Source organism: Betta splendens, chromosome 16, assembly GCF_900634795.4.
Source record: "Betta splendens chromosome 16, fBetSpl5.4, whole genome shotgun sequence".
NCBI classification, from domain to species: domain Eukaryota; kingdom Metazoa; phylum Chordata; class Actinopteri; order Anabantiformes; family Osphronemidae; genus Betta; species Betta splendens.
The window spans coordinates 11,992,711-12,018,356 of record NC_040896.2 but is presented as its reverse complement, the minus strand read 5'-3'; the positions used below and the strand labels follow the sequence as shown (position 1 = coordinate 12,018,356).

General features: G+C 54.8%; 1 protein-coding gene and 1 long non-coding RNA gene across 2 annotated transcripts; one reads left to right on the top strand and one right to left on the bottom strand.

The window, feature by feature from the left end:
• The first annotated feature begins 942 nt into the window (after nucleotides 1-942).
• On the top strand, nucleotides 943-25,442 carry ephb6 (eph receptor B6). Its single transcript, XM_055503092.1, is given in 20 exon segments — nucleotides 943-1,053; nucleotides 3,946-4,010; nucleotides 7,939-8,211; nucleotides 8,835-9,004; nucleotides 9,087-9,382; nucleotides 14,156-14,311; nucleotides 14,568-14,640; nucleotides 14,642-14,837; nucleotides 15,227-15,308; nucleotides 15,951-16,075; nucleotides 16,155-16,317; nucleotides 16,443-16,557; nucleotides 16,646-16,701; nucleotides 16,786-16,902; nucleotides 16,988-17,235; nucleotides 17,309-17,527; nucleotides 17,606-17,755; nucleotides 23,641-23,825; nucleotides 23,918-24,076; nucleotides 24,207-25,442. Coding segments are annotated over 19 exon segments (2,952 nt in total). The 5' UTR covers nucleotides 943-1,053; nucleotides 3,946-3,947; the 3' UTR covers nucleotides 24,313-25,442.
• LOC129603145 (uncharacterized) lies at nucleotides 8,099-11,686 on the bottom strand. Its single transcript, XR_008692810.1, has 3 exons — nucleotides 10,534-11,686; nucleotides 8,392-8,466; nucleotides 8,099-8,230 (listed from the first exon to the last, which is right to left on the bottom strand). It is a non-coding gene; the product is annotated as an uncharacterized LOC129603145 (long non-coding RNA).
• Nucleotides 25,443-25,646: the final 204 nt, after the last annotated feature.

The following is a 25,646-nucleotide window of genomic DNA, read 5'->3' as shown; positions in this document are numbered from 1 at the left end:
TCATGTATTTTTCTGCATTGTGGTCCTGTTTCTGTGTGAACTTTAAGGCCCGTCCATTCCTGGCGTTTATTAGGCAGATAACCGTCCTCACTGACTGGTTGATCAATTAGAGAAGGTGTGATAGGAAAATAAAAGGCAGCTGGTCCCAGTGGGAGTCCGACGGGTCGGCCCCGAACCTTTGGCCCCGCACGCGGAGCGGGCTGGAACCACAGGCTGGTGGGAAGTGGACGCCGCAACACTCAGCTGCGACCGGCGCTTCCTGTCGGCGCCGAGGTCACGAGGTCGCGAGGCCGCGCTGCCACCAGCGAATCGCGCGTCTGCTGCTCATGGGCCGTCGGTCGGCGCCGTGACAGACGAGACGCCCGCGTGGACGGGTCGACTCGGAGTGGAGGACGAGGGAGGCACGAGGGGCCCGTTTGGGTCTCACACTAATGCTGCTCTTGGCCGTTTCCACGGTGCCGGTGGCCAGAGACGCGAGAGCGGCTCTCGATTGTGGAGGAACGAGGCGGTGACATCACTTTTACATCCTTTCTTCATTCTCCGAGTCCAGGAACAATAATGTCCCGATGCTGCTGGGATGAGGCATGTTCCACCGTGCATTGAGTTCTAACGTACAGCTTCCTCCCCCACCTTCACTGTGGGCTAGAGCCAGACGTGCTGGAGCTGGTTTTCCCGTGGACCTCCTCCCACCTGTGCCGGTTCAGAGCCTCGGTGCCGCTCTGTCATCTAACCTGGCTTAAGTGCTGTTTGCTGCAGCTGCACTTTCATTCAGCTCCACCGCCAGAGAGTTTTTGATAACTCCCTCCGACATGTGCATGCTTATTTCTGGAATCGCGTTAATCCCCCGCCCTCCCCCTCCTCCCCCCTCCTCCCCCGCTCGTCTGCTCCCGCCCTGTCTTGGCGGATCACCCTCTCGCTGCGGTGCGTCGTAATGACGGCTTTGTGTGGGCCTCGTTCCTGACCGACTGTCTGCGCGTGGGAGCATCTGGAGCTTCGAGGCAGCGGGCGGAGACGAGGGGACGAAAGGCGCCAACGCAGGAACCGCGGGAACAGGTGCGCGCTCGTGTGCCTGCGAGCGGCCTGGTAGCGGCTCTTAATACTAACGCTGGGAATACGTGTCGCGGAGCGGCGGACATCGACCGCCGAGCGGGCGTGACACCAGCGACAGCGCTACACTTAGCGCCGGAGAGTGTCGGTGCACGCGCGAGAGGCGAAGTGTCGGGAAGGAAAATAGATGGAGAGAGAGAGAGAGAGAGGGGGGGGGGGGGGGGGGGGGGGGGGGGGGGGGGCACTCAGCTGAAGTGAGCACTTCAGCGGCAGAGACGGCCGCCATCCACTAATGCAGGTCACTTCTGCACAACAGCGCAGCGCATTTACACCCCCGCGCCGGAGCGGGGACGAGCCACGGGAGCACATTCATATGCACAAACACAATCTCGCTCCCGTCGCCGTCCTCTTCCGCGCCATTGTCTCGTCTTCTTCTCTCCCCATGCGCACGGCGGCCGCGGCATCAATAATGGAGCAGAGCGCACCTCCTCGTTCAAACGTACACGGGCCTGCGCCGCTGTCACTTTTTAGATGAATAATACACATATGCAGAGGGGGAGACGATGAGAGGGACAGGGGACAAGATGGAGGCGGTGGAGGTATTGAGTGGAGGGAGTAAAAGGCCTGAGTGGGGAACGGGGATGTGGCAGACGTGCATTAAAGCACCACTCAGAGCACAGACTGCGGACTCAGCACTTGCGCGAACTGTTGGGGACAAACTTTGAGTGTCTCGGGTCCAGAGTTGGACCAATGGCGTGAGAGTTAAATAAAGGGGCTTTTACTGACCCGCCACCAAACGTCCCTCCCTTTTTCGCCGGCGTCTCGCGCTCACAGGCGCCAGTCACGGCGCCCCGGCTCGCGCTAATCCCCGAAAGGTGCGCGCACCGCGGCGCTCGGCGCTTATCGCCGGACGCCGCGGCGAAACGCTGCGCGCGCGCGCTAATGAGGCGCGCACGGAGCTCTTTGAAGAGTGCTCTCGTGCAGGTTTGACACGCGAAGTGCGGAGGTGACGCGAGGACCTGCGCTCCCCGAGGCCCCCGAGACAAGAAGCTAAATAGTAGAGGCATGAATATTAATGTCAAAATAGTTTGTTGTATTTTATTTATGCGTGACTGTGCCCCGAAGCCGAGGGTTAATTAAATTTGGAGTGACACGTTTGCAGCACTTGTGGGTGTTTTCGCTTCATATCTGATAGAAAGGGAACGGTGGTTAATGAGGTCACTATATGTGGTGGAGGCCTGTGCCGCTTGCGTGACTTGTTTACATAATGAATCATACAAGAAATCATTTGCTTGACAATGAAGGATGATTATTGACAAGTGACACGGGGCTTGTGAATCTATCAATAGGCAGTCTCCATGTCATCATCCATAGAGTTGTGAAACAGCGCTGTGTGGTATTAAACAAAAAAGGTATGTCACTAAAGCCAACTGTCATTATTCAGAAAGGATTTGGACGCCCTGGCTCCATGGATTAAGTCTTCTTCCAGCTGATTTTATCCCGATCACCAGTCTGCTCAGACATATGCAGCACAAAAATCTATTTTGATGCCTGTGGCGGCATATAATCCGCTCCCGTCACGGTCCATTTGTTTCTTTTTCTTGACACAATTCATATCAAAACCCAAATCCTGAGGGAACGTCCGTGGGAAATGTGTGAATTTAGGAAGAGTGACGTTTGGACCGGGCTGTGGGTGAAATCAGATAGGACGACTGGAGGGAATCAGATCTGCAGCGCGTCCATCTGTGGGTTTAATCCTAAAAATCTGTTTACAGCGAGGTCAGGGAACAGAGAGTCGAGCGATTCGTGTCATGAACCACAAACGGCATCGGTTTCTTGGATTCAGTGCGTTTGAATAAACAAATCTCAGCCCGCGTGTGATGAATATGTAGATAATCTTTCCACAGTGGAGCGAGACGAAATGGAAATAAAAGCATGAAAAAGTGAGAATAATTCATTGATGAACAGACACGGATGCTTCGCGTCTCTTCGTGGGTCTGAGTGTTTGCGCGGCGGGCGCTTAGCGTTGCGTTGCATGGAATCGGCCGCTGTGTGTTTTTCCCCCCTTGACACCGCCTGTGCGCTCATCCAGACCTGAAGTGAGGCGCTTTTGTGCGCGGAGCCTTGGCCTCTGCGCAGTCAGAGGCGAGTGCAGGCGGTGGCAGCCGCCACGGTCCTGGAATACTAATGGGAAATTCAAGAGCTTGGGGTTTTGTGTGGGAAGCTGCCATGTGTCAGCATGCAGCTCTCAGCCGCACGGTGTGTGTGTGTGTGTGTGTGTGTGTGTGTGTGTGTGTGTGTGTGTGTGTGTGTGTGTGTGTGTGTGTGTGTGTGTGTGTGTGTGTGTGTGTGTGTGTGTGTGTGTGTGATTTCTTTCTAAGCTCGCGTTTTTAAAGCACTTATAGGAACACAAGCGCGATTCTGATGCTTTACACGCCAGCCCAGAGGAGGCGGGAGCATCCAACTCCGAGCATTATCACCCCCCACAATCTGCAGACGCATCAGCTCGCTAAGTGTCAATGAAATGTGACACTAACTGTTATGGCCTTTTAAAGCTGGAAAATGTGACCTTTAATCGCTGTGTCACATCGGGTCAATCAGTTTAATTTTTTAAACAATAGAACATTTTGCCCAAATGTGTCAGTGCACGCGATGGGTTATTAGGCTTGACAGATGTCCACAGCTGGAGCCCTTCCTGGCTCCGTGGCACAGGAGGGAAACATGGAAGCGGGACGTGGACCAGCCCTGGACGTGCCCATTAGCTGTGGTTAGGGTTAAAAGGACTGTCTGCTTTTAAAAGCCGTTCCGACTTTAAACACTTAACGGCGGCAGATTGAAAGCTGCGGGTCCCGTCTGCGCGTTTTCTCACGCTCCTTCTCTTCTGTCTTTGTTTCCTAGTGATGCTGCTGGACACGACAGAGTCTACCTCAGAGCTGGGCTGGACCACCTATCCAGACACGGGGGTAAGCAGGCGGCGGAGGAACCTGTTCCGCCGGTCCCGTCCAGGCTCGTTATCACTGGGTTTGGACTTCAGGGTGATAGAATGAAGGTTTAAGCACTAACACTGTCCTGGAATGTGTGTAGCCATGTATGTTTTATTAATGCCTCTATATGCGCCATTTGCTGACATTTGTACTTCATTTATTATTCATTATTACAATATGGTCACATTAAAGGCATTGTGTATAAGATAAGAGCTCGTTGTGTTTCTAGTCAGTTTTCTGTCTTCTCCTCTTGGTTCTGATCGGGCTCAGTAGAACTGTGCATCAACCGTGCAGAATACCTTATTTCCAAGGCTGTCACGATTGGACCGGACAAATACAGGCTGCGAAAACGAAATCAGCTCGAACTTTGAGAGTAGAGTTTTAAAGGTGTTTTCGTAGCGACGGGTTAAGGTCAGCGTCATTATCTCGCTGAATGTCTGGCATCTGACGTTGATTGGTGTAGCTGCAGGCGGGTGGCACTGAGCCTAAGCACCGGCTCACCTTGCCTCCAAGGCGGCCTTGAGGCCCGAAATGTCCCCGTAATCTTCTTCTATGGGCCCTTACAGTGTCTTCACCCATGATGAGATTGCTGCGCTGCATCCATAGATCTGCCAGTCTAGAGCAGCTTCTCATCTGAGGTTGTTGTATTGCCTTGAGCTCAGTGAATGTGTGTGTGTGTGAGTGTGTGTGTGTGGTTGGGGGGTGTAGGGGGCAGTGTGTGTATGTGTGGTGGGAGGAGGGGGGGTCTTTGCGTGACTGTGCTTGGGTCAAGTCTCGGGTCAGTTAAATTCATTCATCTGTGAGCGATTGTGACTCGCTTCTAATATGGCTCATAATTACACACATACATTGTCCCCGTTGCCGCGTTCGTCATGTGTCTGCACGAGGAGCGACGGTGCTTTCCTTCAACCCCGTTCAAACCTCGGCCGCGTCAGCGTCACGCTGTACATGGACATTTTGGTGAACATGAGCCTGAAATGACGACGCGGGTGTGCGGCCGCTTGAAGTGAACATCTGGCAGACGTGCTCACTTCCAGCGAGCCTTTTATCCAACCTTACGCCGAGCTCCGGCTCCACACGCTGTCATTATCGCCCCCGTCTGGCCCCCAGCGCCGGCCCATAATTGTACACAGTGCTGGATTAATTAGGGCCCCATGTGTGTTGGGACTTTGTGAACCGCGGTGGCAGCTGCTAATAGGCGGCCGTCCATTTGTGTGTGTGTGTGTGTGTGTGTGTGTGTGTGAGTGTGTGTGTGTGTGTGTGTGTGTGTGTGTGTGTGTGTGTGTGTGTGTGTGTGTGTGTGTGTGTGTGTGTGTGTTTGTGTGTGTGTGTGTGTGTGTGTGTGTGTGTGTGTGTGTGTGTGTGTGTGTGTGTGTGTGTGTGTGTGTGTGTGTGTGTGTGCGCGAGCTGAAGATTCGCGTGATTTTTTTTTTTTTTTGCTTTACTGTCGCTGGATGGGAAGTGCTCCTAAGATGGAGATATGGTTGTTTGACCCGGGGCATCAAGCTCAGAAAAGTAGAAAGACAGACCAAGAGAGGGGGAGAAAAGGAGCGACGTTTTTTTTAACCCTTTCCTCTCCTTTCTCTTCTCATCCCATCTTGTCCTTCGCTTTAGGGGCTGTGGAGAGCCCCCCCCCAATTTCTTCTCTCTTCCACCATTTTTCCTTTCCTTTAATGCACTGACAAGTGTCTTTGTCTCTGCTTCTGTGTCTCCCTCTTTTGATCTTTCCTCCCTCTGCCCTTCACATTCCCAGAGCCACTACGTCTCTGCCTTCTATTCCTCCTTTTATCCCCAGCTCAATCTCCAGCCTGCCCCTCATCTCCCCTCAGTGTCACACCGGCGGAGACTCTCCATTTCCTACAGCGGTTGTCGCTTTTTTTCCACTGCCCTCACTCCTCTTGTGTGTTTGCCTTGTGTGTGTGCCCATGCATATGTATTGGAGTCTTAATGTGTGTGTCCCTGTGTCCGAGGCCCTGCCTCTCTCTGTCCTCTGACACCAGAGAGATTGCGTGGCGTTTCGGTTCAAATTAAATCAGGAGGATGAGTCGCCCCTATTTGTTTCTTTCCTTTCAGTGCTTTCATCCACCCCCTCCTCCCCAATCTGCCCAGTTTTTTTTCCCGTCTTTCTTCATGTGGGATGGAGAAGACGAGACCAGGGGAAACAGATTAGGGAGAGGAAAGAGGGGCGTGGGTGTTTTTGGGGTCAGAGAACAAATGATAGCAGCGTTTTCCACAAAGGTAGAAAAGCACGCAATGCCACACACAGACACCAGCGGCTTCGGCCTCCACCAAAACGCTCTGGCCTTCTTCACATTGAGCTTTGATTGTAGCCACACACACACACACACACACACACACACATTCTCTGTTTTCCCATCACTCTCTCGCCGCTGTTTCGCTCTCCATCTGCATCCCTCCACCACATCATGAGCTGTCTGTCGTCCCTTCTGTCTGGTTTCCCCCGTCTGGCAGCGAATGCATCGCAGACTGGGGGAGAGAGCTGTCCTTTCAGTCCATCAAAACGACAGGGCCCCAGACTTTTGTCTCTCTGCTCACTTATCTTATCATTATTCCATTTGGACCAAATATATGTATACTGGCTGTCAGAAGCACACAGAGAAAGAGACGCGAGCATTCAGAGATGATCTAACATGCACAAACAGAAAACGCACACACGCACCAAATGCACCCTGAGAGGGTGTCAGGACCTTTTGTCCTGCTGCCATTGTTGCAGGCAGAATAGTCATGATGAGGCCTAATACATAATTCCTCTGTGTTACAACAGAAAAAGGCCCTGCTTGTCACTCAGGGCTACGCAGGCTCAAAGCAGAGGCTTTTCATCCTTGGAGGCACTGTACTGTATAATTGCTGAAACTAAACCCTGTGCCTTCATTTACATTTTGACTCATCTGACAGAGTTTCATTCAGTCGCACGTCTCCGAGCTCATGTCTTTCTCTCGGAAGGCACAAATGGAGTAAACCCACCAGTGCGTCCACAGATATTCAAATGAACAAAGATATGTCCAAACCCCTCCTTTGCTTGGACAACAGATGCCACCAGGCGGACACACAACTGTCTGCCACCTGTCAAACGGCAGCAAAATGTCCACAGGCAAACGCAGAACCACTGCGAAGGATGAACCAACCACATGGTATATTTCTGCTCAGTATTATACTAGTGCATCAAATTAGAAATAATATACCCTGTAAACAATATTTTACACTGATATTTGAGCCTTGATGGAGTTATTTAGAGAAAAATAGTTAAACAATGTCAATAACCTGGTGATAAATTGGCATTAATTTATGTCTTGATGTTCACGGTCTCCAGAGGATACACCACTGAAACAGAACACATGGTCCCCTCAGTTTCAAAAGGTTTTGTTTTAAATGTCTGTTTTTTTTAGCGCAGTGGTTTATGATGTTTTCGGAAAGCTATTAACATTCCCAACATTCCTCCTAAAGCTGCTGAGGCTAAGCTTCATGTGGTTCTATTGTTAAACACAATACACTTTAGCTGACGTTTTTGTAAACTATCATCTAGTATTTAAATGTCTGCATATGCTAAAAGCGAGAAAGTGCTAAAAATACTACAAATGGTTTAATTATCCAGTAATCGTTGATTAGCTAATTGTGCAGTGGAAAGCCATTGACATCCAGCTGACCTACATCACCAGGGACAGTAACAAACAGCTTTGTAGATCCAATATCAGTGTGTGTTGTGTGAGCAGGACAATGATGTCAAACAGCCGGAGCAGGAGAGGAGCCACATAACATGTAACACGTAAACCAGGTTTAAAGACACATGAAGGAGCCAAACTCAGACAAACAGGGTTTAACAGCTAACACAATCTCCTCCTATGATGAAGTTTCCACGAGCTGATGTTGTTCTTCCTGTCTCGCTCAGTGGGATGAGGTCAGCGTCCTGGACGACCGTGGGAAGCTCATCCGGACCTTTGAGGTCTGCAACGTGAACCAGAACCCGCGCCTGCAGGACAACTGGCTGGCCACGCCCTTCCTGTACCGCCACTCGGCGCCGCGGGTCTTCGTCACGCTGCGCTTCTCGGTGCGCGACTGCGCCAGCCTCAGGTCGCCGTCGCCCACCTGCAGAGAGACCCTCACGCTGTACTACAAGCAGGCCGACTCCCAGAGGGAGCTGCAGAAGACCTGGGTGGCTGAGGTGAGCAGCGCCGGGGCGCCTGGAAGGAAACCCAAAAAAGCTGCATGAGCAGAGCAACGAGAGAGAGCAGAGAAATACAGTTTAGTGGAATTAAAATGTCAGTGTTGTTGTTTGGGTGATGTTGCGCCACAACAGCACAACCTCTCATCACTCTGTGACAAGGAGTAATTGTATAATTACTGTGATTGTTGTGGCTCCCGCCAGGAGGAGCTGTGGCGGACGGCTTCTTCAGACCGCGCGGCTGTGAAGCACATGCTAAATGCAAGAAAAATGTGTCACTGTGGTCCACGAAAGTGAAAGTCGTCTCCCAATAATTATCGCACGAAGACATAAAATGAACCACTTGGACCGTTTTAGACTCACTGCAGTGAATCTGTCGGTCTGAACCTCACAAAGACAGTTTATTTCGCTTTGTTTCATAATTCCTTTGGGGCGCAACCAGCCTGAGCTGCATATGCAGCCAGAGTCACAGCAGGGGGGCAAGCAACACTTGTACAGCTGAATGCTTCGCTCCTCAGGGAAAGGAGAAGCTTTTTAAACGGGCAAATCATCGGCTGATGAAGAAGGAAGCAGTGCAGCGCTCACATCTGTGCATTCTAACCGTGTCCTGTCCGCCTCTGCAGCCGTCCAGTGGTGAGAGAGAGACCCGGGAGGGCTGGGTGAAGATCGACACCATCGCGGCCGATAAGAGCTTTTCCAAGGTGGAGCAGAGTTCCCCTCATCAGTACCAGCCCAACAGATACAGCCGTGTGAACGTGAAGACGCGCAGCTTTGCCCCCCTCACGCGCGACGGGTAAAGCACCCGCCGTCCCTCACGCGTCATTAACATCATCCCACCCGACGCTCTGACCGTCCTCGTGAACCCTCTGCTACAGGTTCGTCCTGGCCATCGTCGACAGCGGGGCGTGCGTCTCCCTCATGGGCGTGTCCGTCTTCTACCGCCGCTGCCCGGCCACCAGCCTCTACCTGGCGTCGTACCCCGCCACGCCGTCGGGGGCCGAGCCCACCGCCTTGGTGCCCGTGACCGGGACGTGCGTCCCCCACAGCAAGAGGCAGGGAGGCGCCGCCCCCCGCATGCACTGCAACGCCGAGGGGGAGTGGATGGTTCCGGTCGGAGGGTGCGTGTGCGACGAAGGCTTCGAGCCCAACGTCAATGGATCCGCCTGCACGGGTGAGTCCGAGGAGCCCCGTGTGCTGAGCGGGTTCATGGCTCATCAAGAAACAGCAGATGCCTTGAAAATCTGATTTTAAAACAGCATCTATTTCCACAGTAAGAGTTTTAAAGAGAAATACGTCACGTTAGCAACCGTCCATGATCCTGAGCTCTTCTGTGAAGGGTTCGCAGGCTGCTGGAGCAGCTGTCACTGGTCCACATGCACAGAACGCGCTGGACAGTTCGCCAGTCCAGCTGTCACATTCTCCAAATCCACAGTCGAACCAACACGCAACACTCTATTACAGGTTCCATGTCTGCTTAAATGGTGCGGTGTAAAATGACGTTGCATCACAGCGGCTGCTTATCCGTCAGCTCTGGGAGCCAGGCCTGACTTCCTGTCAGCTCCCTGTTTGGTTTCTCCTCAGATACATCCCGCCTGGATCGATACTGGAGCGAGCGGCTGTCGCTCTGATGCACAACTGTGCCTGACGTAAACGCTAAAGGAAATCGAGGGCAGGCGGGTCAGGTCGGGATGACACGAGGAGCAGGGAGCTTGGTCTTATCCTCGCAGAGCTTTCTTTAGTGATGCTAAGTCAGCGCCCACTGTTTGCCATGACATTTAAAAATGCACCTGCAGGGAAACACTGTGATTTATTGATAAATGAGTCTGTATGTGCCATTACTGTAATTAAAGGTAAAGTATGTAGAAAGCAGGAAAGGGTGAGGGGAGGGGGGGGGGGGGCTCACAGTCACCACCAGACAGACAGCGCTGAGGTCACCAATTGCAAAACAGGTCAAAAGCGTTCACACTTCTTGAAGTGGGTGTAAGTGAGGGAGTTGAAAAAGAGAGATGTCCAGACGGAGGAAGGATGCAGGGAGAGAGCGAGAGGAGGGAGAGAAGAAGAAGAGAGGCAGCGAGAGAGAGAGAGGGATGTGACACATTCAGGTCACGGCGATGTAATGGCCACTCGTCTGTGAACATGTGACAGAAACCACAGGGAGGGGAGGGGTGGATGATGGGGGGGGGGGTGAAAGATAGACAGATCCAAGTTAACGACTGTGTCCGTGAGTCGCGTCCCGTATGTTAGCGTTGCTCATGCACCGATCTGCGTGCATGAGCAACGCTAGCAGGTATTTTAACATACATAAGTACTTAGTTCTCTCACATGGGGCCAAGTTCCGCTGACTTGCTCCGTTCCTGCCCAGTCGGCTGTGAAAGTCGCGCTCGCTCCTTTGCCCTGCATCTGCTTCTGATTGGTGCCGACGAGCCGCCCTCCAACGTTTGCAGCGGGTCCAACGCACCCGCCCCGGCTTCCTGCTCGTTGTTCCCCGTCCCGTTTGATTGCGTTCTGGTGATCACTTCACCAACTAATGATGGGAATTGGCATCATTACATTGTTTTCTGCTCGCTGACTCCCTGGGAATGCTGAGAAAGGAGGCAGATGGTCAACTGGCCGCGGGTTTGTCAGGGGGTATTAACAGTGGCCCATTCAGAGAGAGGAGCGGTAAAGCTTTTCTCGGCTCCACGACTTGTACATCTTGTTCTTGGTTGAATTAAGCACCGAAGACATTTTATAAAAAGTGAGACGAACCTGTGTCTTGGTTGGAAGCTGTGATTAAGAATCCATCGTCTGCAAAGTGTTATTTATTTCTGGCACCAGCGCATCAAACACTTCTGGGGGAGAAACACTTTATGGAGACGTGAACTGACATTTAGTCATTTATTCTGGTGACGTTCCATCTTAACCTATAGATGAGTAATTCACACATCCACACTTTTCCTACTTTTGAATTAAATGCATTAGGCTACTTTCTGTTCAATAAGTCGCTAGAATGTAAATGAACTCTGTCTCAAATCCGTGTGAGACTATTACACGTTGGTCCCTCAAGTAAAGGACAAATAAGCTTCTCGCAGTCCCTCCTCCTCTCAGTCTAATGGAAATGAAAAGCAGTGTTAAATGATTGCCTTTAACTACACACAGCTCTATTAGCGCTCTATATTTAGATTCAATGGCCTCCTTTAATTATGAGACTATTATGACAAGGTAAGCGAAAAGCAAGCTAATTAGCGGCGCGTTGTTCTGACGTCATCGTAGCAAGCACACAGCTGCGTGGGCGCGAACTGGTTCCTCATCAGGCCGCGCGGCTAAAGACGCTAGGATATAAGCTAGGAGGTTTTTCCCGTGACATCGCGGTGACATTCGAAGCTCGTGGGTGAAACGTGCCCTCAGTCTCTCGCGAAAGGGCGAGGGCACGCGACGCGCGGCAGCTGTCCGCCGCTGTTCCGTTTTCCCGCCGAGCAGCGGAAAGTCGCTCCTGTCCGCTGACATTTGGATCTCACGAGGTAGCCGCGGCGGCGAGCAGCGCGCGCCCGAGCACGACCGAGCGCGAGACACAATTGCACCTATTAACGCGAGGCAGTTCCAGCGCTGGTAGAAAGTGCCGCAACCCTCAAGCAAGCCGTTTCCCTCTGTCTGAGTCCTGTGGGACGTTAAGCCACCGTCGAGGATTTGGGACAAGGATTTGCACTAAATGCTCAAATGCTTCATTTAAACCCTTGTTGATGTCGTGCCTGTGGAACACTGAGCGTGTCAGATTATCCAGAACCGAGGCCCGTCGTGGTGGGAAACGCAAACATTTGTTCAAGAGACGTAGTGAAAGTGCAAGTGTGAGATTGTTTTTGACTGTGGTCCAGAAAAGACGACTTTTAACCAAACAGGGGTCATTTCGGGTTAAATTAAATTCTATCCAACAGGGAGTGGAGACTTATCACTGTCGTTACCATTTAGTGGCTTTTCCCGGCAGTTATTGGAAAAACCGCAGTGCAGCTCAACAATGATGCAGCGCTGGCTCTGTGCTGTCAGGGCCTGAACCACGCCAGTCAGTGGAGGAAATTAATTTAGCACATTGGCTCCGAAGTGCGAGTAGAGCAATAAGAGCCCTGGAAGGTCAACACTTTTTAATCAAGCCCTGATTTGGCTCCGAGGTTCCGGAATCCGGTGCAGATTTTAGAAATCCAAATCCACATTACTGTTACGGAACAGCAGATCCACTGATGTGTAACCTGCTCGAGCCGCTTCTAGGAACAAGGCTTCTGTAAAGGGGATCTTCAAGATGCTGAGTCCAGGTTGACCTTGTGTCATGAGTCTGCGACTGCCGAGTGAAAGCTGCCACTGAAATGATGACGAGGGGAGATGTTCTACCTGAATGAATAGGGAGCTCCTCAATGGGCAGGTGCCGAACAAAAGCAGCCTCCAAAAGGAAGAAGAGAAATGGCCTGCACGCTGGAAATAAAACACTTAATACGGCAAGGTCAGCCAAACAATACGAAGAAGGACAATCAGCTGTTATAAACACATGAAATTACGCCTCCATCTTTAATTATTCTAATTTGCATTGTGTCATTTCCTGATTATAGGTGAAAGGTTGTGTTTCTTTTCACTCATCCTTTATACGTTTGAAGACTACTTACAGTAATTTTACAGTTTTTAAATTAACTTATGAGAATGTGTAGATTTGTAGTGTTTTGCACTAAAAGCAAAATATTTACTTTATCAGAATATTTATTGTACGTGAGACGACCTCGGCTGCTGCCAGGCTGCGTGAGGCAGTCGTGACCCTGTCCGTCTGTGTAAAACAACACAACACAGGGAAATGAGAGGCCGGTGGGGTGGAGGTGGTGGTGGTGGTGGTGGTGGGGGGGTTGTTCTGGGGGTTGGGGGAAGGCGTCCACGGTCGGACCCATCTCTCCTGTTGTGTGGTCGCATCTGCGTCCAAGCTTATGTGTGTTTGCGTGAGAGAGGGAGATTATGCCGAGAGCCAAAAGGAGGAATGAGAACGTGAAAAAAGGAGCGAGAGAGAGAGAGGGAGAATGTGGGTCAGCAATCTACATGCCCAAGTATTATGTTAACATCAAATTACTCACCTCGGTGCCGCTCCTCTTTGTTTCTTTTGACCTATTTTTGGAGCATGCAGAGCTCATCCTCTGGTTGGAAGTATGTGCTAAAGTGCACCTAAAATAAAATCAAAAGTCAATAAATTATTATATGAGTGAAGCAAAAAAACTGTATGTATGTATGTAAAACTGTATGGTGAACGGAGGAAACCATCACATGTAGGAGGTAAATGTGTGTACGCTCATGATGTCGGTGCGGAGCCTACATGTCGGCTGGTACAGTAGGTACGATGAAGGGGGGGGGCAGAGGTCTCGCCCTGTCATTGGCTGCTGCAGGTGGATGAGGAGGGGGGAGGGGGGAGTTGTTGCTCTTCACGGCCTGACTATAAATTCATGTGTGATGTCAGAGTCGTAAGCGAACACGTCGGCTAAAGTGCAGCCCGGCCATTAAAGATGGAGGGGGTTGCTTTCCCTCCTTTTTTATTTCCACCCGTCACCTGGAGCCCGTGCTCCTCCTCCCACTGATCTCTCTGTCTCCGATCCGCCTCCACCTTCACGTCTCCCCCCGTGATCTCTTCTTCTTCACACCTGTTTTAAAGCAAACTCTGCTCGTCCCGACGAGCGAGAACACAGGAATCCTTTTATCCCTTTATTCTCTGCGCCTTCCGGCCCGGCGCCGAAGGCGGGTTACGCGGACGCGGCGGCTCCATCCATCCATCCATCCATCTTTTTTCTTCACAGGTGGGACATGCTCAAGCTCACTCACACTGATCCAAAGCGGGTCTCAGAGTTCGGATTGTCGCTCCCCATCATTTCCTAACAGCTCAACAGCTGACTGCCTGCAGGTGCGGCACTGGCCTCGTCTGACTGTGCGCCTCCGTGTCTCCCTGCAGCCTGTGCAGTGGGCTCCTTCAAGGCGGTCTCGGGCTCGGCTCCCTGCTCGCCGTGCCCCTCCAACAGCAGGACCAGCCGGGAGGGATCCAGCGTGTGCGAATGTCGCAGCGGCTTCTACCGAGCGGCCAACGACGCCAACTCCTCCGCCTGCACCAGTGAGCGCTGCCCGTCTGCTTGTTGATGCCTGGTCCATCGTGGCCTAAAGTCACCTGTCATTCAACAGACAGACCGAATTCCCCCTCACAATTAATAAAAAATCTAGTTTCACTATAAGTAGTTTTTAAATCCTCTTACTCTCATGACGTGATTTCGTTGGTTTTATTCAAATGCACTCAGGTTTTTTTTCATACCTCAAACATTTCAGCTCCAGATGTCCACTTCTTAAATAATCCACGTCCTTCTCTGCTCCAGCTCCTCCATCCGCTCCCGTGGCGCTGACCTGGGAGTACGAGAGCGGCAACGGCGGCGTGGCCCTGCGCTGGCGCCCCCCCCGACATGGGCGGCCGCGGCGAGGTGTGGTACGGGGTGGTGTGCCGCACCTGCCCCTCGCCCACCGTCGCCAACCCGGCCTCGTGCTCCTGGTGCGGGGAGGGCGTGACCTTTAGCCCCTCGCAGACCAACCTGAAGCAAAGCAAGGTCACGCTCAACAACCTGCTGACCAGAGTCACTTACCTCATACAGGTACGGCTGCGGACCCGTAAGTTATAATACACCAAATACAACGCGTGATCAGAGACGTGTAGCACATGCTCCATTTTATTTTCACATCCCTCAGAATCTTCCCTTCGGCAGTAATGGGTTCCTGGGTTAAGAGTAAAGTGAACACTGGGTAAACATTTCCTGGAGCCTCGGAGGAAGCAGGTCCCCTATGATCCCTGCATGCGGGGATCAGCATCAGCTCATATTTACTGTGGTTTGGCTCCGTTCTCCTGAATCGTAGCCGGCCGTTTACTGGGGCATGTTGACCTGCCAACACCGCTGCATGTCAGGATTTGTTTCTCAAACACAGAAGCATGTTACAAAAGTAAACAGAGATGAAAGGCCTTTGTATCGTTGTGACTTATCGACAGGTGCAGGCCATGAACGAGGTGTCAGCGCTGAGTCCCTTCGCAGCTCGATACGCGAGCATCAATTTCACTACGAGCCAGTCAGGTGAGCGTGTGTGTGTGTGTGTGTGTGTGTGTGTGTGTGTGTGTGTGTGTGTGTGTGTGTGTGTGTGTGTGTGTGTGTGTGTGTGTGTGTGTGTCAGTTTCTCTCCCGCCGCTCCATCTTTTCTACTCCTGCTCTTTTGGACAGGAGGTTGCTCGAGGTTACAGGATTCTGTCAGAGCCCATTATGTTCAGCGCGGAGAAAGAAAGCGACAAATGAGAGACGGGAAGACAAAAGCATAGAGAGGAAGGGAGCCGGGAAGGAGAATAGGCCATTGTGCAGCCAAGTACACTGTTATGCAAGAAATCAGTCTAGATTGATTAGAACTTTCAATGAGCGTATATTATCTAAGAATGTTTCTGGGCGTCCTCCTGGAATTGATTAAGCGAATGGATTTTCCCTCAATGAGCCCAGCCAGCAAATCTAGCGGCTGGGACCAGATCCTGCTCCCCATAAAACCCTTCCACTCCACTTTGCTCTGCTGATCAGCTGATCATCCTCTGTAACGCTGCCCCCATGTGGCCAGTCCCGTCACTCATCTTTACTCAGTTACCATTAGAGGAGCATGTTAGTGTCTGTTTGGCTGATCTGTGACCGTCAAAGGAAAGACTGTAGCGTTAAGAAATAATATGCTGTGTCTAAAAGTCCCCAGCACAGTTCCCATGATGCACCAGCTGAGCCGCGCCCCAGACTCCATCACCCTCTCGTGGCCTCAGCCGGACAGGCCCAACGGAGACATCCTGGAGTACCAGCTCAGATACTACGACAAGGTGCGCTCCCTCGCTCTCACGGTCTCACAGCGGCTCAGGAGGCCGGAGTCGTGAATGTCCGTCTCTCTGTGCCCCCCAGGGTTCGGACGTGGACAGCGCCGTGAGCGTCTACAGCGAGACCAACACGGTGACGGTGGGCTCGCTGATCGCCGGCTCCATCTACGCCTTCCAGATCCGAGCTCGCAACGAGCGCGGCTACGGCCCGTACAGCAGCACCGTCTACTTCACCACGCTGCCTCTGGGTACGACCCCCGGACTGAGTGACTGTTTGCCATTCACGTGATAGCCATCCTAATACCTACCCCCCCCCCCCCCCACCTCTCCCCCCACACCACCCCCACCCCCCCCCCACCCTCTCCCCCCACAGAGGAGCACTCCCACCAGATCCAGAACCGGCTGCCTCTGCTGGTCGGCTCGGTGATGGGCGGGGCGGCGTTCCTGCTTGTTGTGGCAGCCATCGTGGTTGTTGTTGTGTTCCGCAGGTAGGCGCTTGATCCGTAGACAAGGTCGGACCTGCGGCGTCGCGTCCCATGCGTTCTGACGCCTCTGTTGTTTGTTTTTGCGCGGCAGCAAGCGAAGGGAGAGTCCGTACAGCGACCGGCTCCAGAGGTACATCAGCAACCGAGGTCAGCGCAGCCGCGTTTCGCTCAACACTTGAAAAAAATCGATCTAGAGGAAAGTAGATTCTAAGAAATGCCTTCTGCCTCCAGGAGGAGTGAAGTATTATGTGGACCCGTCCACATACGAGGACCCCAGCGAGGCGGTCAAGGAGTTCGCCCGAGAAATAGATCCCACTCACCTCAAGATTGAGGAGGTGATTGGAGCAGGTAGCTCCCTCTCCTTTTAAATGCTGCTGTAAATATGCGGTACCTGTCTGCTTGGTCTCACCTGTCCACCTGCTTCCGACTCCAGCCCAGTTCGGAGAGGTCTCCCGGGGCCGCTATCGTCCAGTGGGTCGCAGGGAGGTGCTGGTGGCGGTGAAGACTCTGCGGTGGGGGGCGTCCGACAGGGAGAAGGGCATGTTCCTGAGTGAGGCCGGGGTGCTGGGCCAGTTCGACCACCCCAACGTGTTGAAGCTGGAGGGCGTGATCACTCGGAGCCCCCCAGAGAGGATCGTCACTGAGTTCATGGAGAACGGGCCCCTGGATGCGTTCCTCAGGGTGAGGAGGGCCTCCATGGCGCAGGTTTCACCAGGCGTCTTGTCCCCTGTAACCCCCGTGCGTGACGTTGCAGGAGAACGAGGGCCAGTTCAGCATCCTGCAGCTCGTTGGGATGCTGAGGGGAGTGGGCGCGGGCATGCGCTACCTCTCCGAGAGGAACTTTGTGCACCGGGACCTGGCAGCCAGAAACGTGCTGGTCAACTCCAACCTGGTGTGCAAGGTGTCGGACTTTGGCCTGTCCCGGCTGATGAGGGGCCTGGACCACAACATGCCGACGTACACGGCCTCGCTGGTACGTGCTGGGAAACGGTGGCCGGCTGAGTGCTGGGTGCGTGCGGCGTCGTCACCGTCTCTCTGGGTCCTCCCTCAGGGCAGCAAGATTCCTGTGAGGTGGACGGCGCCGGAAGCCTTTCAGCACCGCAAGTTCAGCTCGGCTAGTGACGCCTGGAGCTTCGGCGTGCTGATGTGGGAGGTGATGTCATATGGCGAGCGTCCATACTGGGACATGAGCAATCAGGAAGTGAGTATAAGGAGGAGAAGTCACAATGGAAATGTTTACCTCTGCGGCGTAATGATATGTGTCATGATCTGGCTTTGTGTTTCTAGTGGTTTCCTGTTTTATTTTGGTAGTCTCCCGGTTTCTGTGTCTGCTCAAGCTTCACTTCCGGTTCATGTCCTGTCACAGCTGTCCCTGCTTCACCTGGTCATTACCCACACCTGCACTCTGTTAGTCATCAAGTCACTGTGTATTTAACCACCACCTGTGTCCTTAGTTCCCTGCCAGATTGTCGAGTTCGTTAGTTCCTAGTTTCATGTGTTCCTGAGTTGAGCGTCCCTAGTTTCCTGAGTTCCCTGAGTGTTCGTGTTTCTCGTGTTTCATTCCTGTTTGCACCGTGTATCCTGCCCGACCCTGGATTATCTACTGACCGTGAGTGTGCCTTATCCCTGCCTGTGCTTTTGCCGTGATCCTGTGTGTATGACCTGGACCGTCTGACCGTGCCTTAAAGAATAAACCTCTTTATCATAATCCTGCCGTCGTGCTGTGCATGTGGGTCCGCGCCGCCTGCCCGAGTCCCTGACAGAACAATCTGGCCAAACTTGGACCCAGCCAGCACTTAGCCTCCGGTCAGGTCAGTGACTGTTTTTCCTTGTTTTTTTTTACGGCGAATATAACTCTCCCGCGGAAGTATGGAGTTTACCTGCGCCGAGCTACCCAGCGACCTACATGTTTATTTCGAGATCCTCGCGGAGGATTACCGACGGGCTAGTAACCCGGAGGGCCAGCGCTGCGCCGTGGAGGTGGCGATATTGACGCTGGAGGACGATGACACCGCGTTAGATCACCCCAGTGTTCATCGCCTCTATGAGCGACTGTGCGCGAAGTTTGACGAGCTAAGCGACGCGCTCTGCACCACGCCAGCGCCGGTCGCACCGCCGATGGTTTCGGTTTCCTCCTCCCCGCCCCGTCGGATCGTCGTGCCTGCACCAACCTGCCCAGCTCCATGGTTGTTTCCCTGGGAGGATTTCCTGCTCTCACGCGGCCCTCAGTCTCCAGTTCAGCCGCGCGCTTCTCAGTCTCCAGTTCAGCCGCGCGCTTCTCAGTCTCCAGTTCAGCCGCGCGCTTCTCAGTCTCCAGTTCAGCCGCGCGCTTCTCAGTCTCCAGTTCAGCCGCGCGCTGCTCAGTCTCCAGTTCAGCCGCGCGTTGCCCAGACCCCAGTTCAGCCGCGTGTTGCCCAGACCCCAGTTCAGCCGTGTGTTGCCCAGACCCCAGTTCAGCCGTGTGTTGCCCAGACCCCAGTTCAGCCGTGTGTTGCCCAGACCCCAGTTCAGCCGTGTGTTGCCCAGACCCCAGTTCAGCCGTGTGTTGCCCAGACCCCAGTTCAGCCGTGTGACGCTCAGTCCTTGTCCCCGTCAGAGGGCACCGTCCGTCTGACGACTGTTAGCCCCACCCAATCAGGCCCGACGTCTCCCCCGTCGAGCTCGGCAGCTGTAAGCTGTCATGCCAGCTCCGGAGGGGACGCCGTTCCAGTCCCTGTCGGCCATGTTGCGGCCGTTCCAGTCCCTGTCGGCCATGTTGCGGCCGTTCCAGTCCCTGTCGGCCATGTTGCGGCCGTTCCAGTCCCTGTCGGCCATGTTGCGGCCGTTCCAGTCCCTGTCGGCCATGTTGCGGCCGTTCCAGTCCCTGTCGGCCATGTTGCGGCCGTTCCAGTTCCTGTCGGCCATGTTGCGGCCGTTCCAGTTCCTGTCGGCCATGTTGCGGCCGTTCCAGTTCCTGTCGGCCATGTTGCGGCCGTTCCAGTTCCTGTCGGCCATGTTGCGGCCGTTCCTGTTCCTGTCGGCCATGTTGCGGCCGTTCCTGTTCCTGTCGGCCAAGTTGCGGCCGTTCCTGTTCCTGTCGGCCAAGTTGCGGCCGTTCCTGTTCCTGTCGGCCAAGTTGCGGCCGTTCCTGTTCCTGTCGGCCAAGTTGCGGCCGTTCCTGTTCCTGTCGGCCAAGTAGATGCCGTTCCTGTTCCTGTCGGCCAAGTAGATGCCGTTCCTGTTCCTGTCGGCCAAGTAGATGCCGTTCCTGTTCCTGTCGGCCAAGTAGATGCCGTTCCTGTTCCTGTCGGCCATGTTGAGGTCGTTCCAGTCCCTGTCGGCCATGTTGAGGTCGTTCCAGTCCCTGTCGGCCATGTTGAGGTCGTTCCAGTCCCTGTCGGCCATGTTGAGGTCGTTCCAGTCCCTGTCGGCCATGTTGAGGTCGTTCCAGTCCCTGTCGGCCATGTTGAGGTCGTTCCAGTCCCTGTCCCTGTCGGCCGAGTTGAGGTCGTTCCAGTTCCTGTCCCTGTCGGCCGAGTTGAGGTCGTTCCAGTTCCTGTCCCTGTCGGCCGAGTTGAGGTCGTTCCAGTTCCTGTCCCTGTCGGCCGAGTTGAGGGCGTTCCAGTTCCTGTCCCTGTCGGCCGAGTTGAGGGCGTTCCCGTAGGCCAAGTTGAGGGCGTTCCCGTAGGCCAAGTTGAGGGCGTTCCCGTAGGCCAAGTTGAGGTCGTTCCAGTCCCTGTCCCTGTCGGCCAAGTTGAGGTCGTTCCAGTTCCTGTCCCTGTCGGCCGAGTTGAGGTCGTTCCAGTTCCTGTCCCTGTCGGCCGAGTTGAGGGCGTTCCCGTAGGCCAAGTTGAGGGCGTTCCCGTAGGCCAAGTTGAGGGCGTTCCCGTAGGCCAAGTTGAGGGCGTTCCCGTAGGCCAAGTTGAGGGCGTTCCCGTCGGCCAAGTAGAGGTCGTCCCTGTCTCTGGTCCCGTTCCCGTCGGCCCTGTAGCGGTCGTTCCAGTCCCTGTCACCCTCGGAGCCACAGCGCCCGCCGGCCTCCAGGAGGAGGCAGCGCCTGCTGCAGTTCCTGCGCACCTCCAGGAGGAGGTCGCGCCAACCGCAGTTCCGGCGGACCTCCAGGAGGAGGTTGCGCCAACCGCAGTTCCGGCGGACCTCCAGGAGGGGGTCGCGCCCGTCGTAGTCCCGGCGGACCCCCAGGAGGGGGTCGCGCCCGCCGCAGTCCCGGCGGACCCCCAGGAGGGGGTCGCGCCCGCCGCAGTCCCGGCGGACCCCCAGGAGGGGGTCGCGCCCGCCGCAGTCCCGGCGGACCCCCAGGAGGGGGTCGCGCCCGCCGCAGTCCCGGCGGACCCCCAGGGGGAGGCCGCGCCAGCCGCAGTCCCTGCGCACCTCCAGGGGGAGGTCGCGCCAGCCGCAGTCCCTGCGCACCTCCAGGAGGGGGTCGCGCCAGCCGCAGTCCCTGCGCACCTCCAGGAGGGGGTCGCGCCTCCGCAGTCCGCGCACCTCCAGAGGTCGCGCCAGCCGCAGTCCCTGCGCACCTCCAGGAGGTCGCGCCAGCCGCAGTTCCTGCGCACCTCCAGGAGGGGGTCGCGCCAGCCGCAGTCCCTGCGCACCTCCAGGAGGAGGTCGCGCCAGCCGCAGTTCCTGCGCACCTCCAGGAGGAGGTCGCGCCAGCCGCAGTTCCTGCGCACCTCCAGGAGGAGGTCGCGCCAGCCGCAGTTCCTGCGCACCTCCAGGAGGAGGTCGCGCCAGCCGCAGTTCCTGCGCACCTCCAGGAGGAGGTCGCGCCCGCCGCAGTTCCTGCGCACCTCCAGGAGGAGGTCGCGCCAGCCGCAGTTCCTGCGCACCTCCAGGAGGAGGTCGCGCCAGCCGCAGTTCCTGCGCACCTCCAGGAGGGGGTCGCGCCAGCCGCAGTTCCTGCGCACCTCCAGGAGGGGGTCGCGCCAGCCGCAGTTCCTGCGCACCTCCAGGAGGGGGTCGCGCCAGCCGCAGTCCCGGCGGACTCCCAGGAGGGGGTCGCGCCAGCCGCAGTCCCGGCGGACTCCCAGGAGGGGGTCGCGCCCGCCGCAGTTCCTGTCGACCCCCAGGAGGAGGTCGCGCCCGCCGTAGTTCCTGCCGACCCCCAGGAGGGGGTCGCTCCCGTCGTAGTTCCTGCCGACCTCCAGGAGGGGGTCGCTCCCGTCGTAGTTCCTGCCGACCTCCAGGAGGGGGTCGCTCCCGTCGTAGTTCCTGCCGACCTCCAGGAGGGGGTCGCTCCCGTCGTAGTTCCTGCCGACCTCCAGGAGGGGGTCGCTCCCGTCGTAGTTCCTGCCGACCTCCAGGAGGGGGTCGCTCCCGTCGTAGTTCCTGCCGCCCCCCAGGAGGGGGTCGCTCCCGTCGTAGTTCCTGCCGACCTCCAGGAGGGGGTCGCTCCCGTCGTAGTTCCTGCCGACCTCCAGGAGGGGGTCGCTCCCGTCGTAGTTCCTGCCGACCTCCAGGAGGGGGTCGCTCCCGTCCCAGCTCCGGCCGCACCAGCATCGGTTCCTGGCGGTCCGGCTCCGGCCGCACCTGCATCGGTTCCTGGCGGTCCGGCTCCGGCCGCACCTGCATCGGTTCCTGGCGGCCCGGCTCCGGCCGCACCTGCATCGGTTCCTGGCGGCCCGGCTCCGGCCGCACCTGCATCGGTTCCTGGCGGTCCGGCGCTGACCGCACCTGCATCGGTTCCTGTCTCTCGTCGCGGTGGTCCAAGGAGGACGCCGCTGGTTCCTGTCTCTCGTCGCGGTGGTCCAAGGAGGACGCCGCTGGTTCCTGTCTCTCGTCGCGGTGGTCCAAGGAGGACGCCGCTGGTTCCTGTCTCTCGTCGCGGTGGTCCAAGGAGGACGCCGCTGGTTCCTGCCTCGTCCTTGTCTCGGCTGCCGGACTGGTGGCCTCGCCCTCGGCGCCTCCTGCTGCGTGGATGGCGCTGCCTCCTGCGGCGTCGTCCGCCTCGACTCCTCAGCCTCCTGGATCGGCGTCCCCCAGGAGGACATCGCCGTTGGGGGGGATCCCCGTGGACGCTGGTCAAGCCCAGGGGCACTGGGTGTGCCCCTCTGCCTCAGCGGCGGCTGGGCAGGATCTCGCCGCGTCTCCACCCGCCTTAAGAGGGAGCGGCGAGACGTCGTTGTTGTTTTCCTGGTCGTGGACTTTTGTCATGTCATGTGGACTCTTGTTTTGGCCCTCCTCCGGTCCTCCCTCCACCCACCCTGCTCGTTTGCCTTGAGGGGTTGGGATTCGGTCCCTCCTCCTGGGACCACCCTCCGCCCGCCCTGGTTTGGGGGGGGGGGGCTTCCGTGGGCGCCGTGGAAGGCGCCATGGGGGGGGGGTACTGTCATGATCTGGCTTTGTGTTTCTAGTGGTTTCCTGTTTTATTTTGGTAGTCTCCCGGTTTCTGTGTCTGCTCAAGCTTCACTTCCGGTTCATGTCCTGTCACAGCTGTCCCTGCTTCACCTGGTCATTACCCACACCTGCACTCTGTTAGTCATCAAGTCACTGTGTATTTAACCACCACCTGTGTCCTTAGTTCCCTGCCAGATTGTCGAGTTCGTTAGTTCCTAGTTTCATGTGTTCCTGAGTTGAGCGTCCCTAGTTTCCTGAGTTCCCTGAGTGTTCGTGTTTCTCGTGTTTCATTCCTGTTTGCACCGTGTATCCTGCCCGACCCTGGATTATCTACTGACCGTGAGTGTGCCTTATCCCTGCCTGTGCTTTTGCCGTGATCCTGTGTGTATGACCTGGACCGTCTGACCGTGCCTTAAAGAATAAACCTCTTTATCATAATCCTGCCGTCGTGCTGTGCATGTGGGTCCGCCGCCTGCCCGAGTCCCTGACAATATGCAATTAACAATAAAAGTCCTTCCTCAAACTGCAAAAAAGCTACTTCAGCAAACCCTTTAAATCTGTCCTCTTCTTTATTTATATTTATAGACACATTTAGATGGTGACAAAATGCCAGGAAGCTGGAATTTGCATAATTTTCTCTTAGAGGCCCTCAGTGATCAGTGACCTTTTATGTGAGGCAATTACACCAGGCTGCTCATGCCATCTGCCCTACTTATGTCTCAAGCCCCCCCGGCTCCCTCTCTCTCTCCGCAGGTGATGAAAGCAGTAGCCGACCAGTACCGGCTCCCCGCCCCCCACAACTGCCCCCCCGCCCTACACTCGCTGATGCTTCAGTGCTGGCAGGCGGAGCGAGGCGAGCGGCCGGGCTTCGACTCGCTGCTGTCCTCCTTGGACCGACTCATCCGGCACCCGGCCTCGCTCAAGGCGGAGCCGACCCGGTGAGACCGCGGCTCCGGGGCTCCGGGCCAGCAGGCGATGGACGATCGGCTGTTTTTGTAAACGCTCTAGTCTCTTTTTTGTACTTTAACAGAAGCTGCTCTCAGCCGCTGCTCAGCCCGACGCCCACGGACTTGTCGGCCGTGTCGACCGTCAGCGACTGGCTGAAGGCGCTGCGGATGGAGCGGTACCAGGAGGAGTTCGACCGGGCCCATCTGGACACACTGGACCGAGTCAGCAGGCTCACCATGGAGTGAGTACACGTGGTCACTGAGGGGAAATGCTCAAACGCCTCATGAACATTCACATCAGCAATAATGATTCACATGAAAAAACACCTGGTGTTCTGAGTGAGTTGAACTAAAATCCCTGCTCTCCTTCAGTGATGTCCAGAACCTCGGCGTGAACCTGCTGGGACACCAGAGGAAGATCGTGAGCGCGGCCCAGCAGCTCAGGGCTTATCTGTCGCAGGGGCAGGTGGAGGTGTGAATCCCTCCCCCTGCACGAGCTCGGACATGGATTTTTAATGGTTTTCACATTCCGCTGCTTGTTGTGTCTGGTTTCTGCAACACTGTCATGCTCAAGAAGCACATTCGAACTAAAACAAACACAAGGATCAGCCGAGGGGTCACTCTGTACTCTCATGACCGGCGGAATCTGTCTGTCACTCGGGAGAGATGCACTGTGGGAGCTGTAGTCCAGGTCAAAGTGAGATCACTGCGCACAGAGGACGAGGACGACGGGGACCTCCATGTTTTCCACTAGATTTCACTTCCCTACTTGTCTGCTTTTCTACCTCTCACCCTGTCCTCCACGACCGTCCCTCCCCTGAACGTCTCAACTTTCCAAATCTTACTGAGAATTCTGTAACTATAAACCACAAAGATATGTTTTGTTAAAATTCTTACGGAGATCTCTCCTCACAAAGAATTGCGTGAAGACAATCGAAGCCTTTTCTATTCCTTTTTTTATTTGCAATGTTCTTCTTAACATAAGATGACAAAGATACTACCAAGAAAACATTTTATAAGGTGTTAGCTTAGCTTGAGCTTTTAGGTAAATGGAATTTGTCCAGGCTTCCAATACGATGCCACAAGCTCAAAATTATATATAAATCACATCCATGAAATGGTGAACATTGAAACCGAACGACACCTCTTCTGGAACCTGCCTTCGAAGCCTCACAGCTGGGCTTCTCAGCGTCAGCAAAACCACTGGAAGCTTCACCTCAGCTGGCACCGGCCCGTCACGGCGCCACAGCCAAATGGTACCAGTACCTGTACATGATGACACTTCACATCTTTTGGTTGTTAGACGTCACTGAGTCACTGAAGCGTTGTGAATGTGCGAAATGGAAACGATGGACACAATCTGATCTGGTTTACACTTGAAGAAGGTGAAATGCTCTGTAAGTGTGTAACCGGTGCTGTTGATGTGTCTTTGCGTGTGTGTGTGTGTGTGTGTGTGTGTGTGTGTGTGTGTGTGTGTGTGTGTGTGTGTGTGTGTGTGTCAGGCTACACACATTACCTGTGTTTACTTGTACGAGTGCTCACCACTATTCCCCAACTGTGCAAATTTGTAAAATAAATACAATCTTATTTAAAAAGAAGGCAGTTGCTTTTTATTCATTCAACCCAGGAAAACTAGGTTATATATATTTTCGCTATAAGCTACGATCACAAACATTTCATTTAGCCTTTCATCATTAATAGAATTAAATGTATACTAAAACATACTAAACACTAAAAGTGAGCATATAACACATAGAACAGCTGTTAACTATTATTTCTCTTTAGTTGCATATCTACATATCATATTATTAT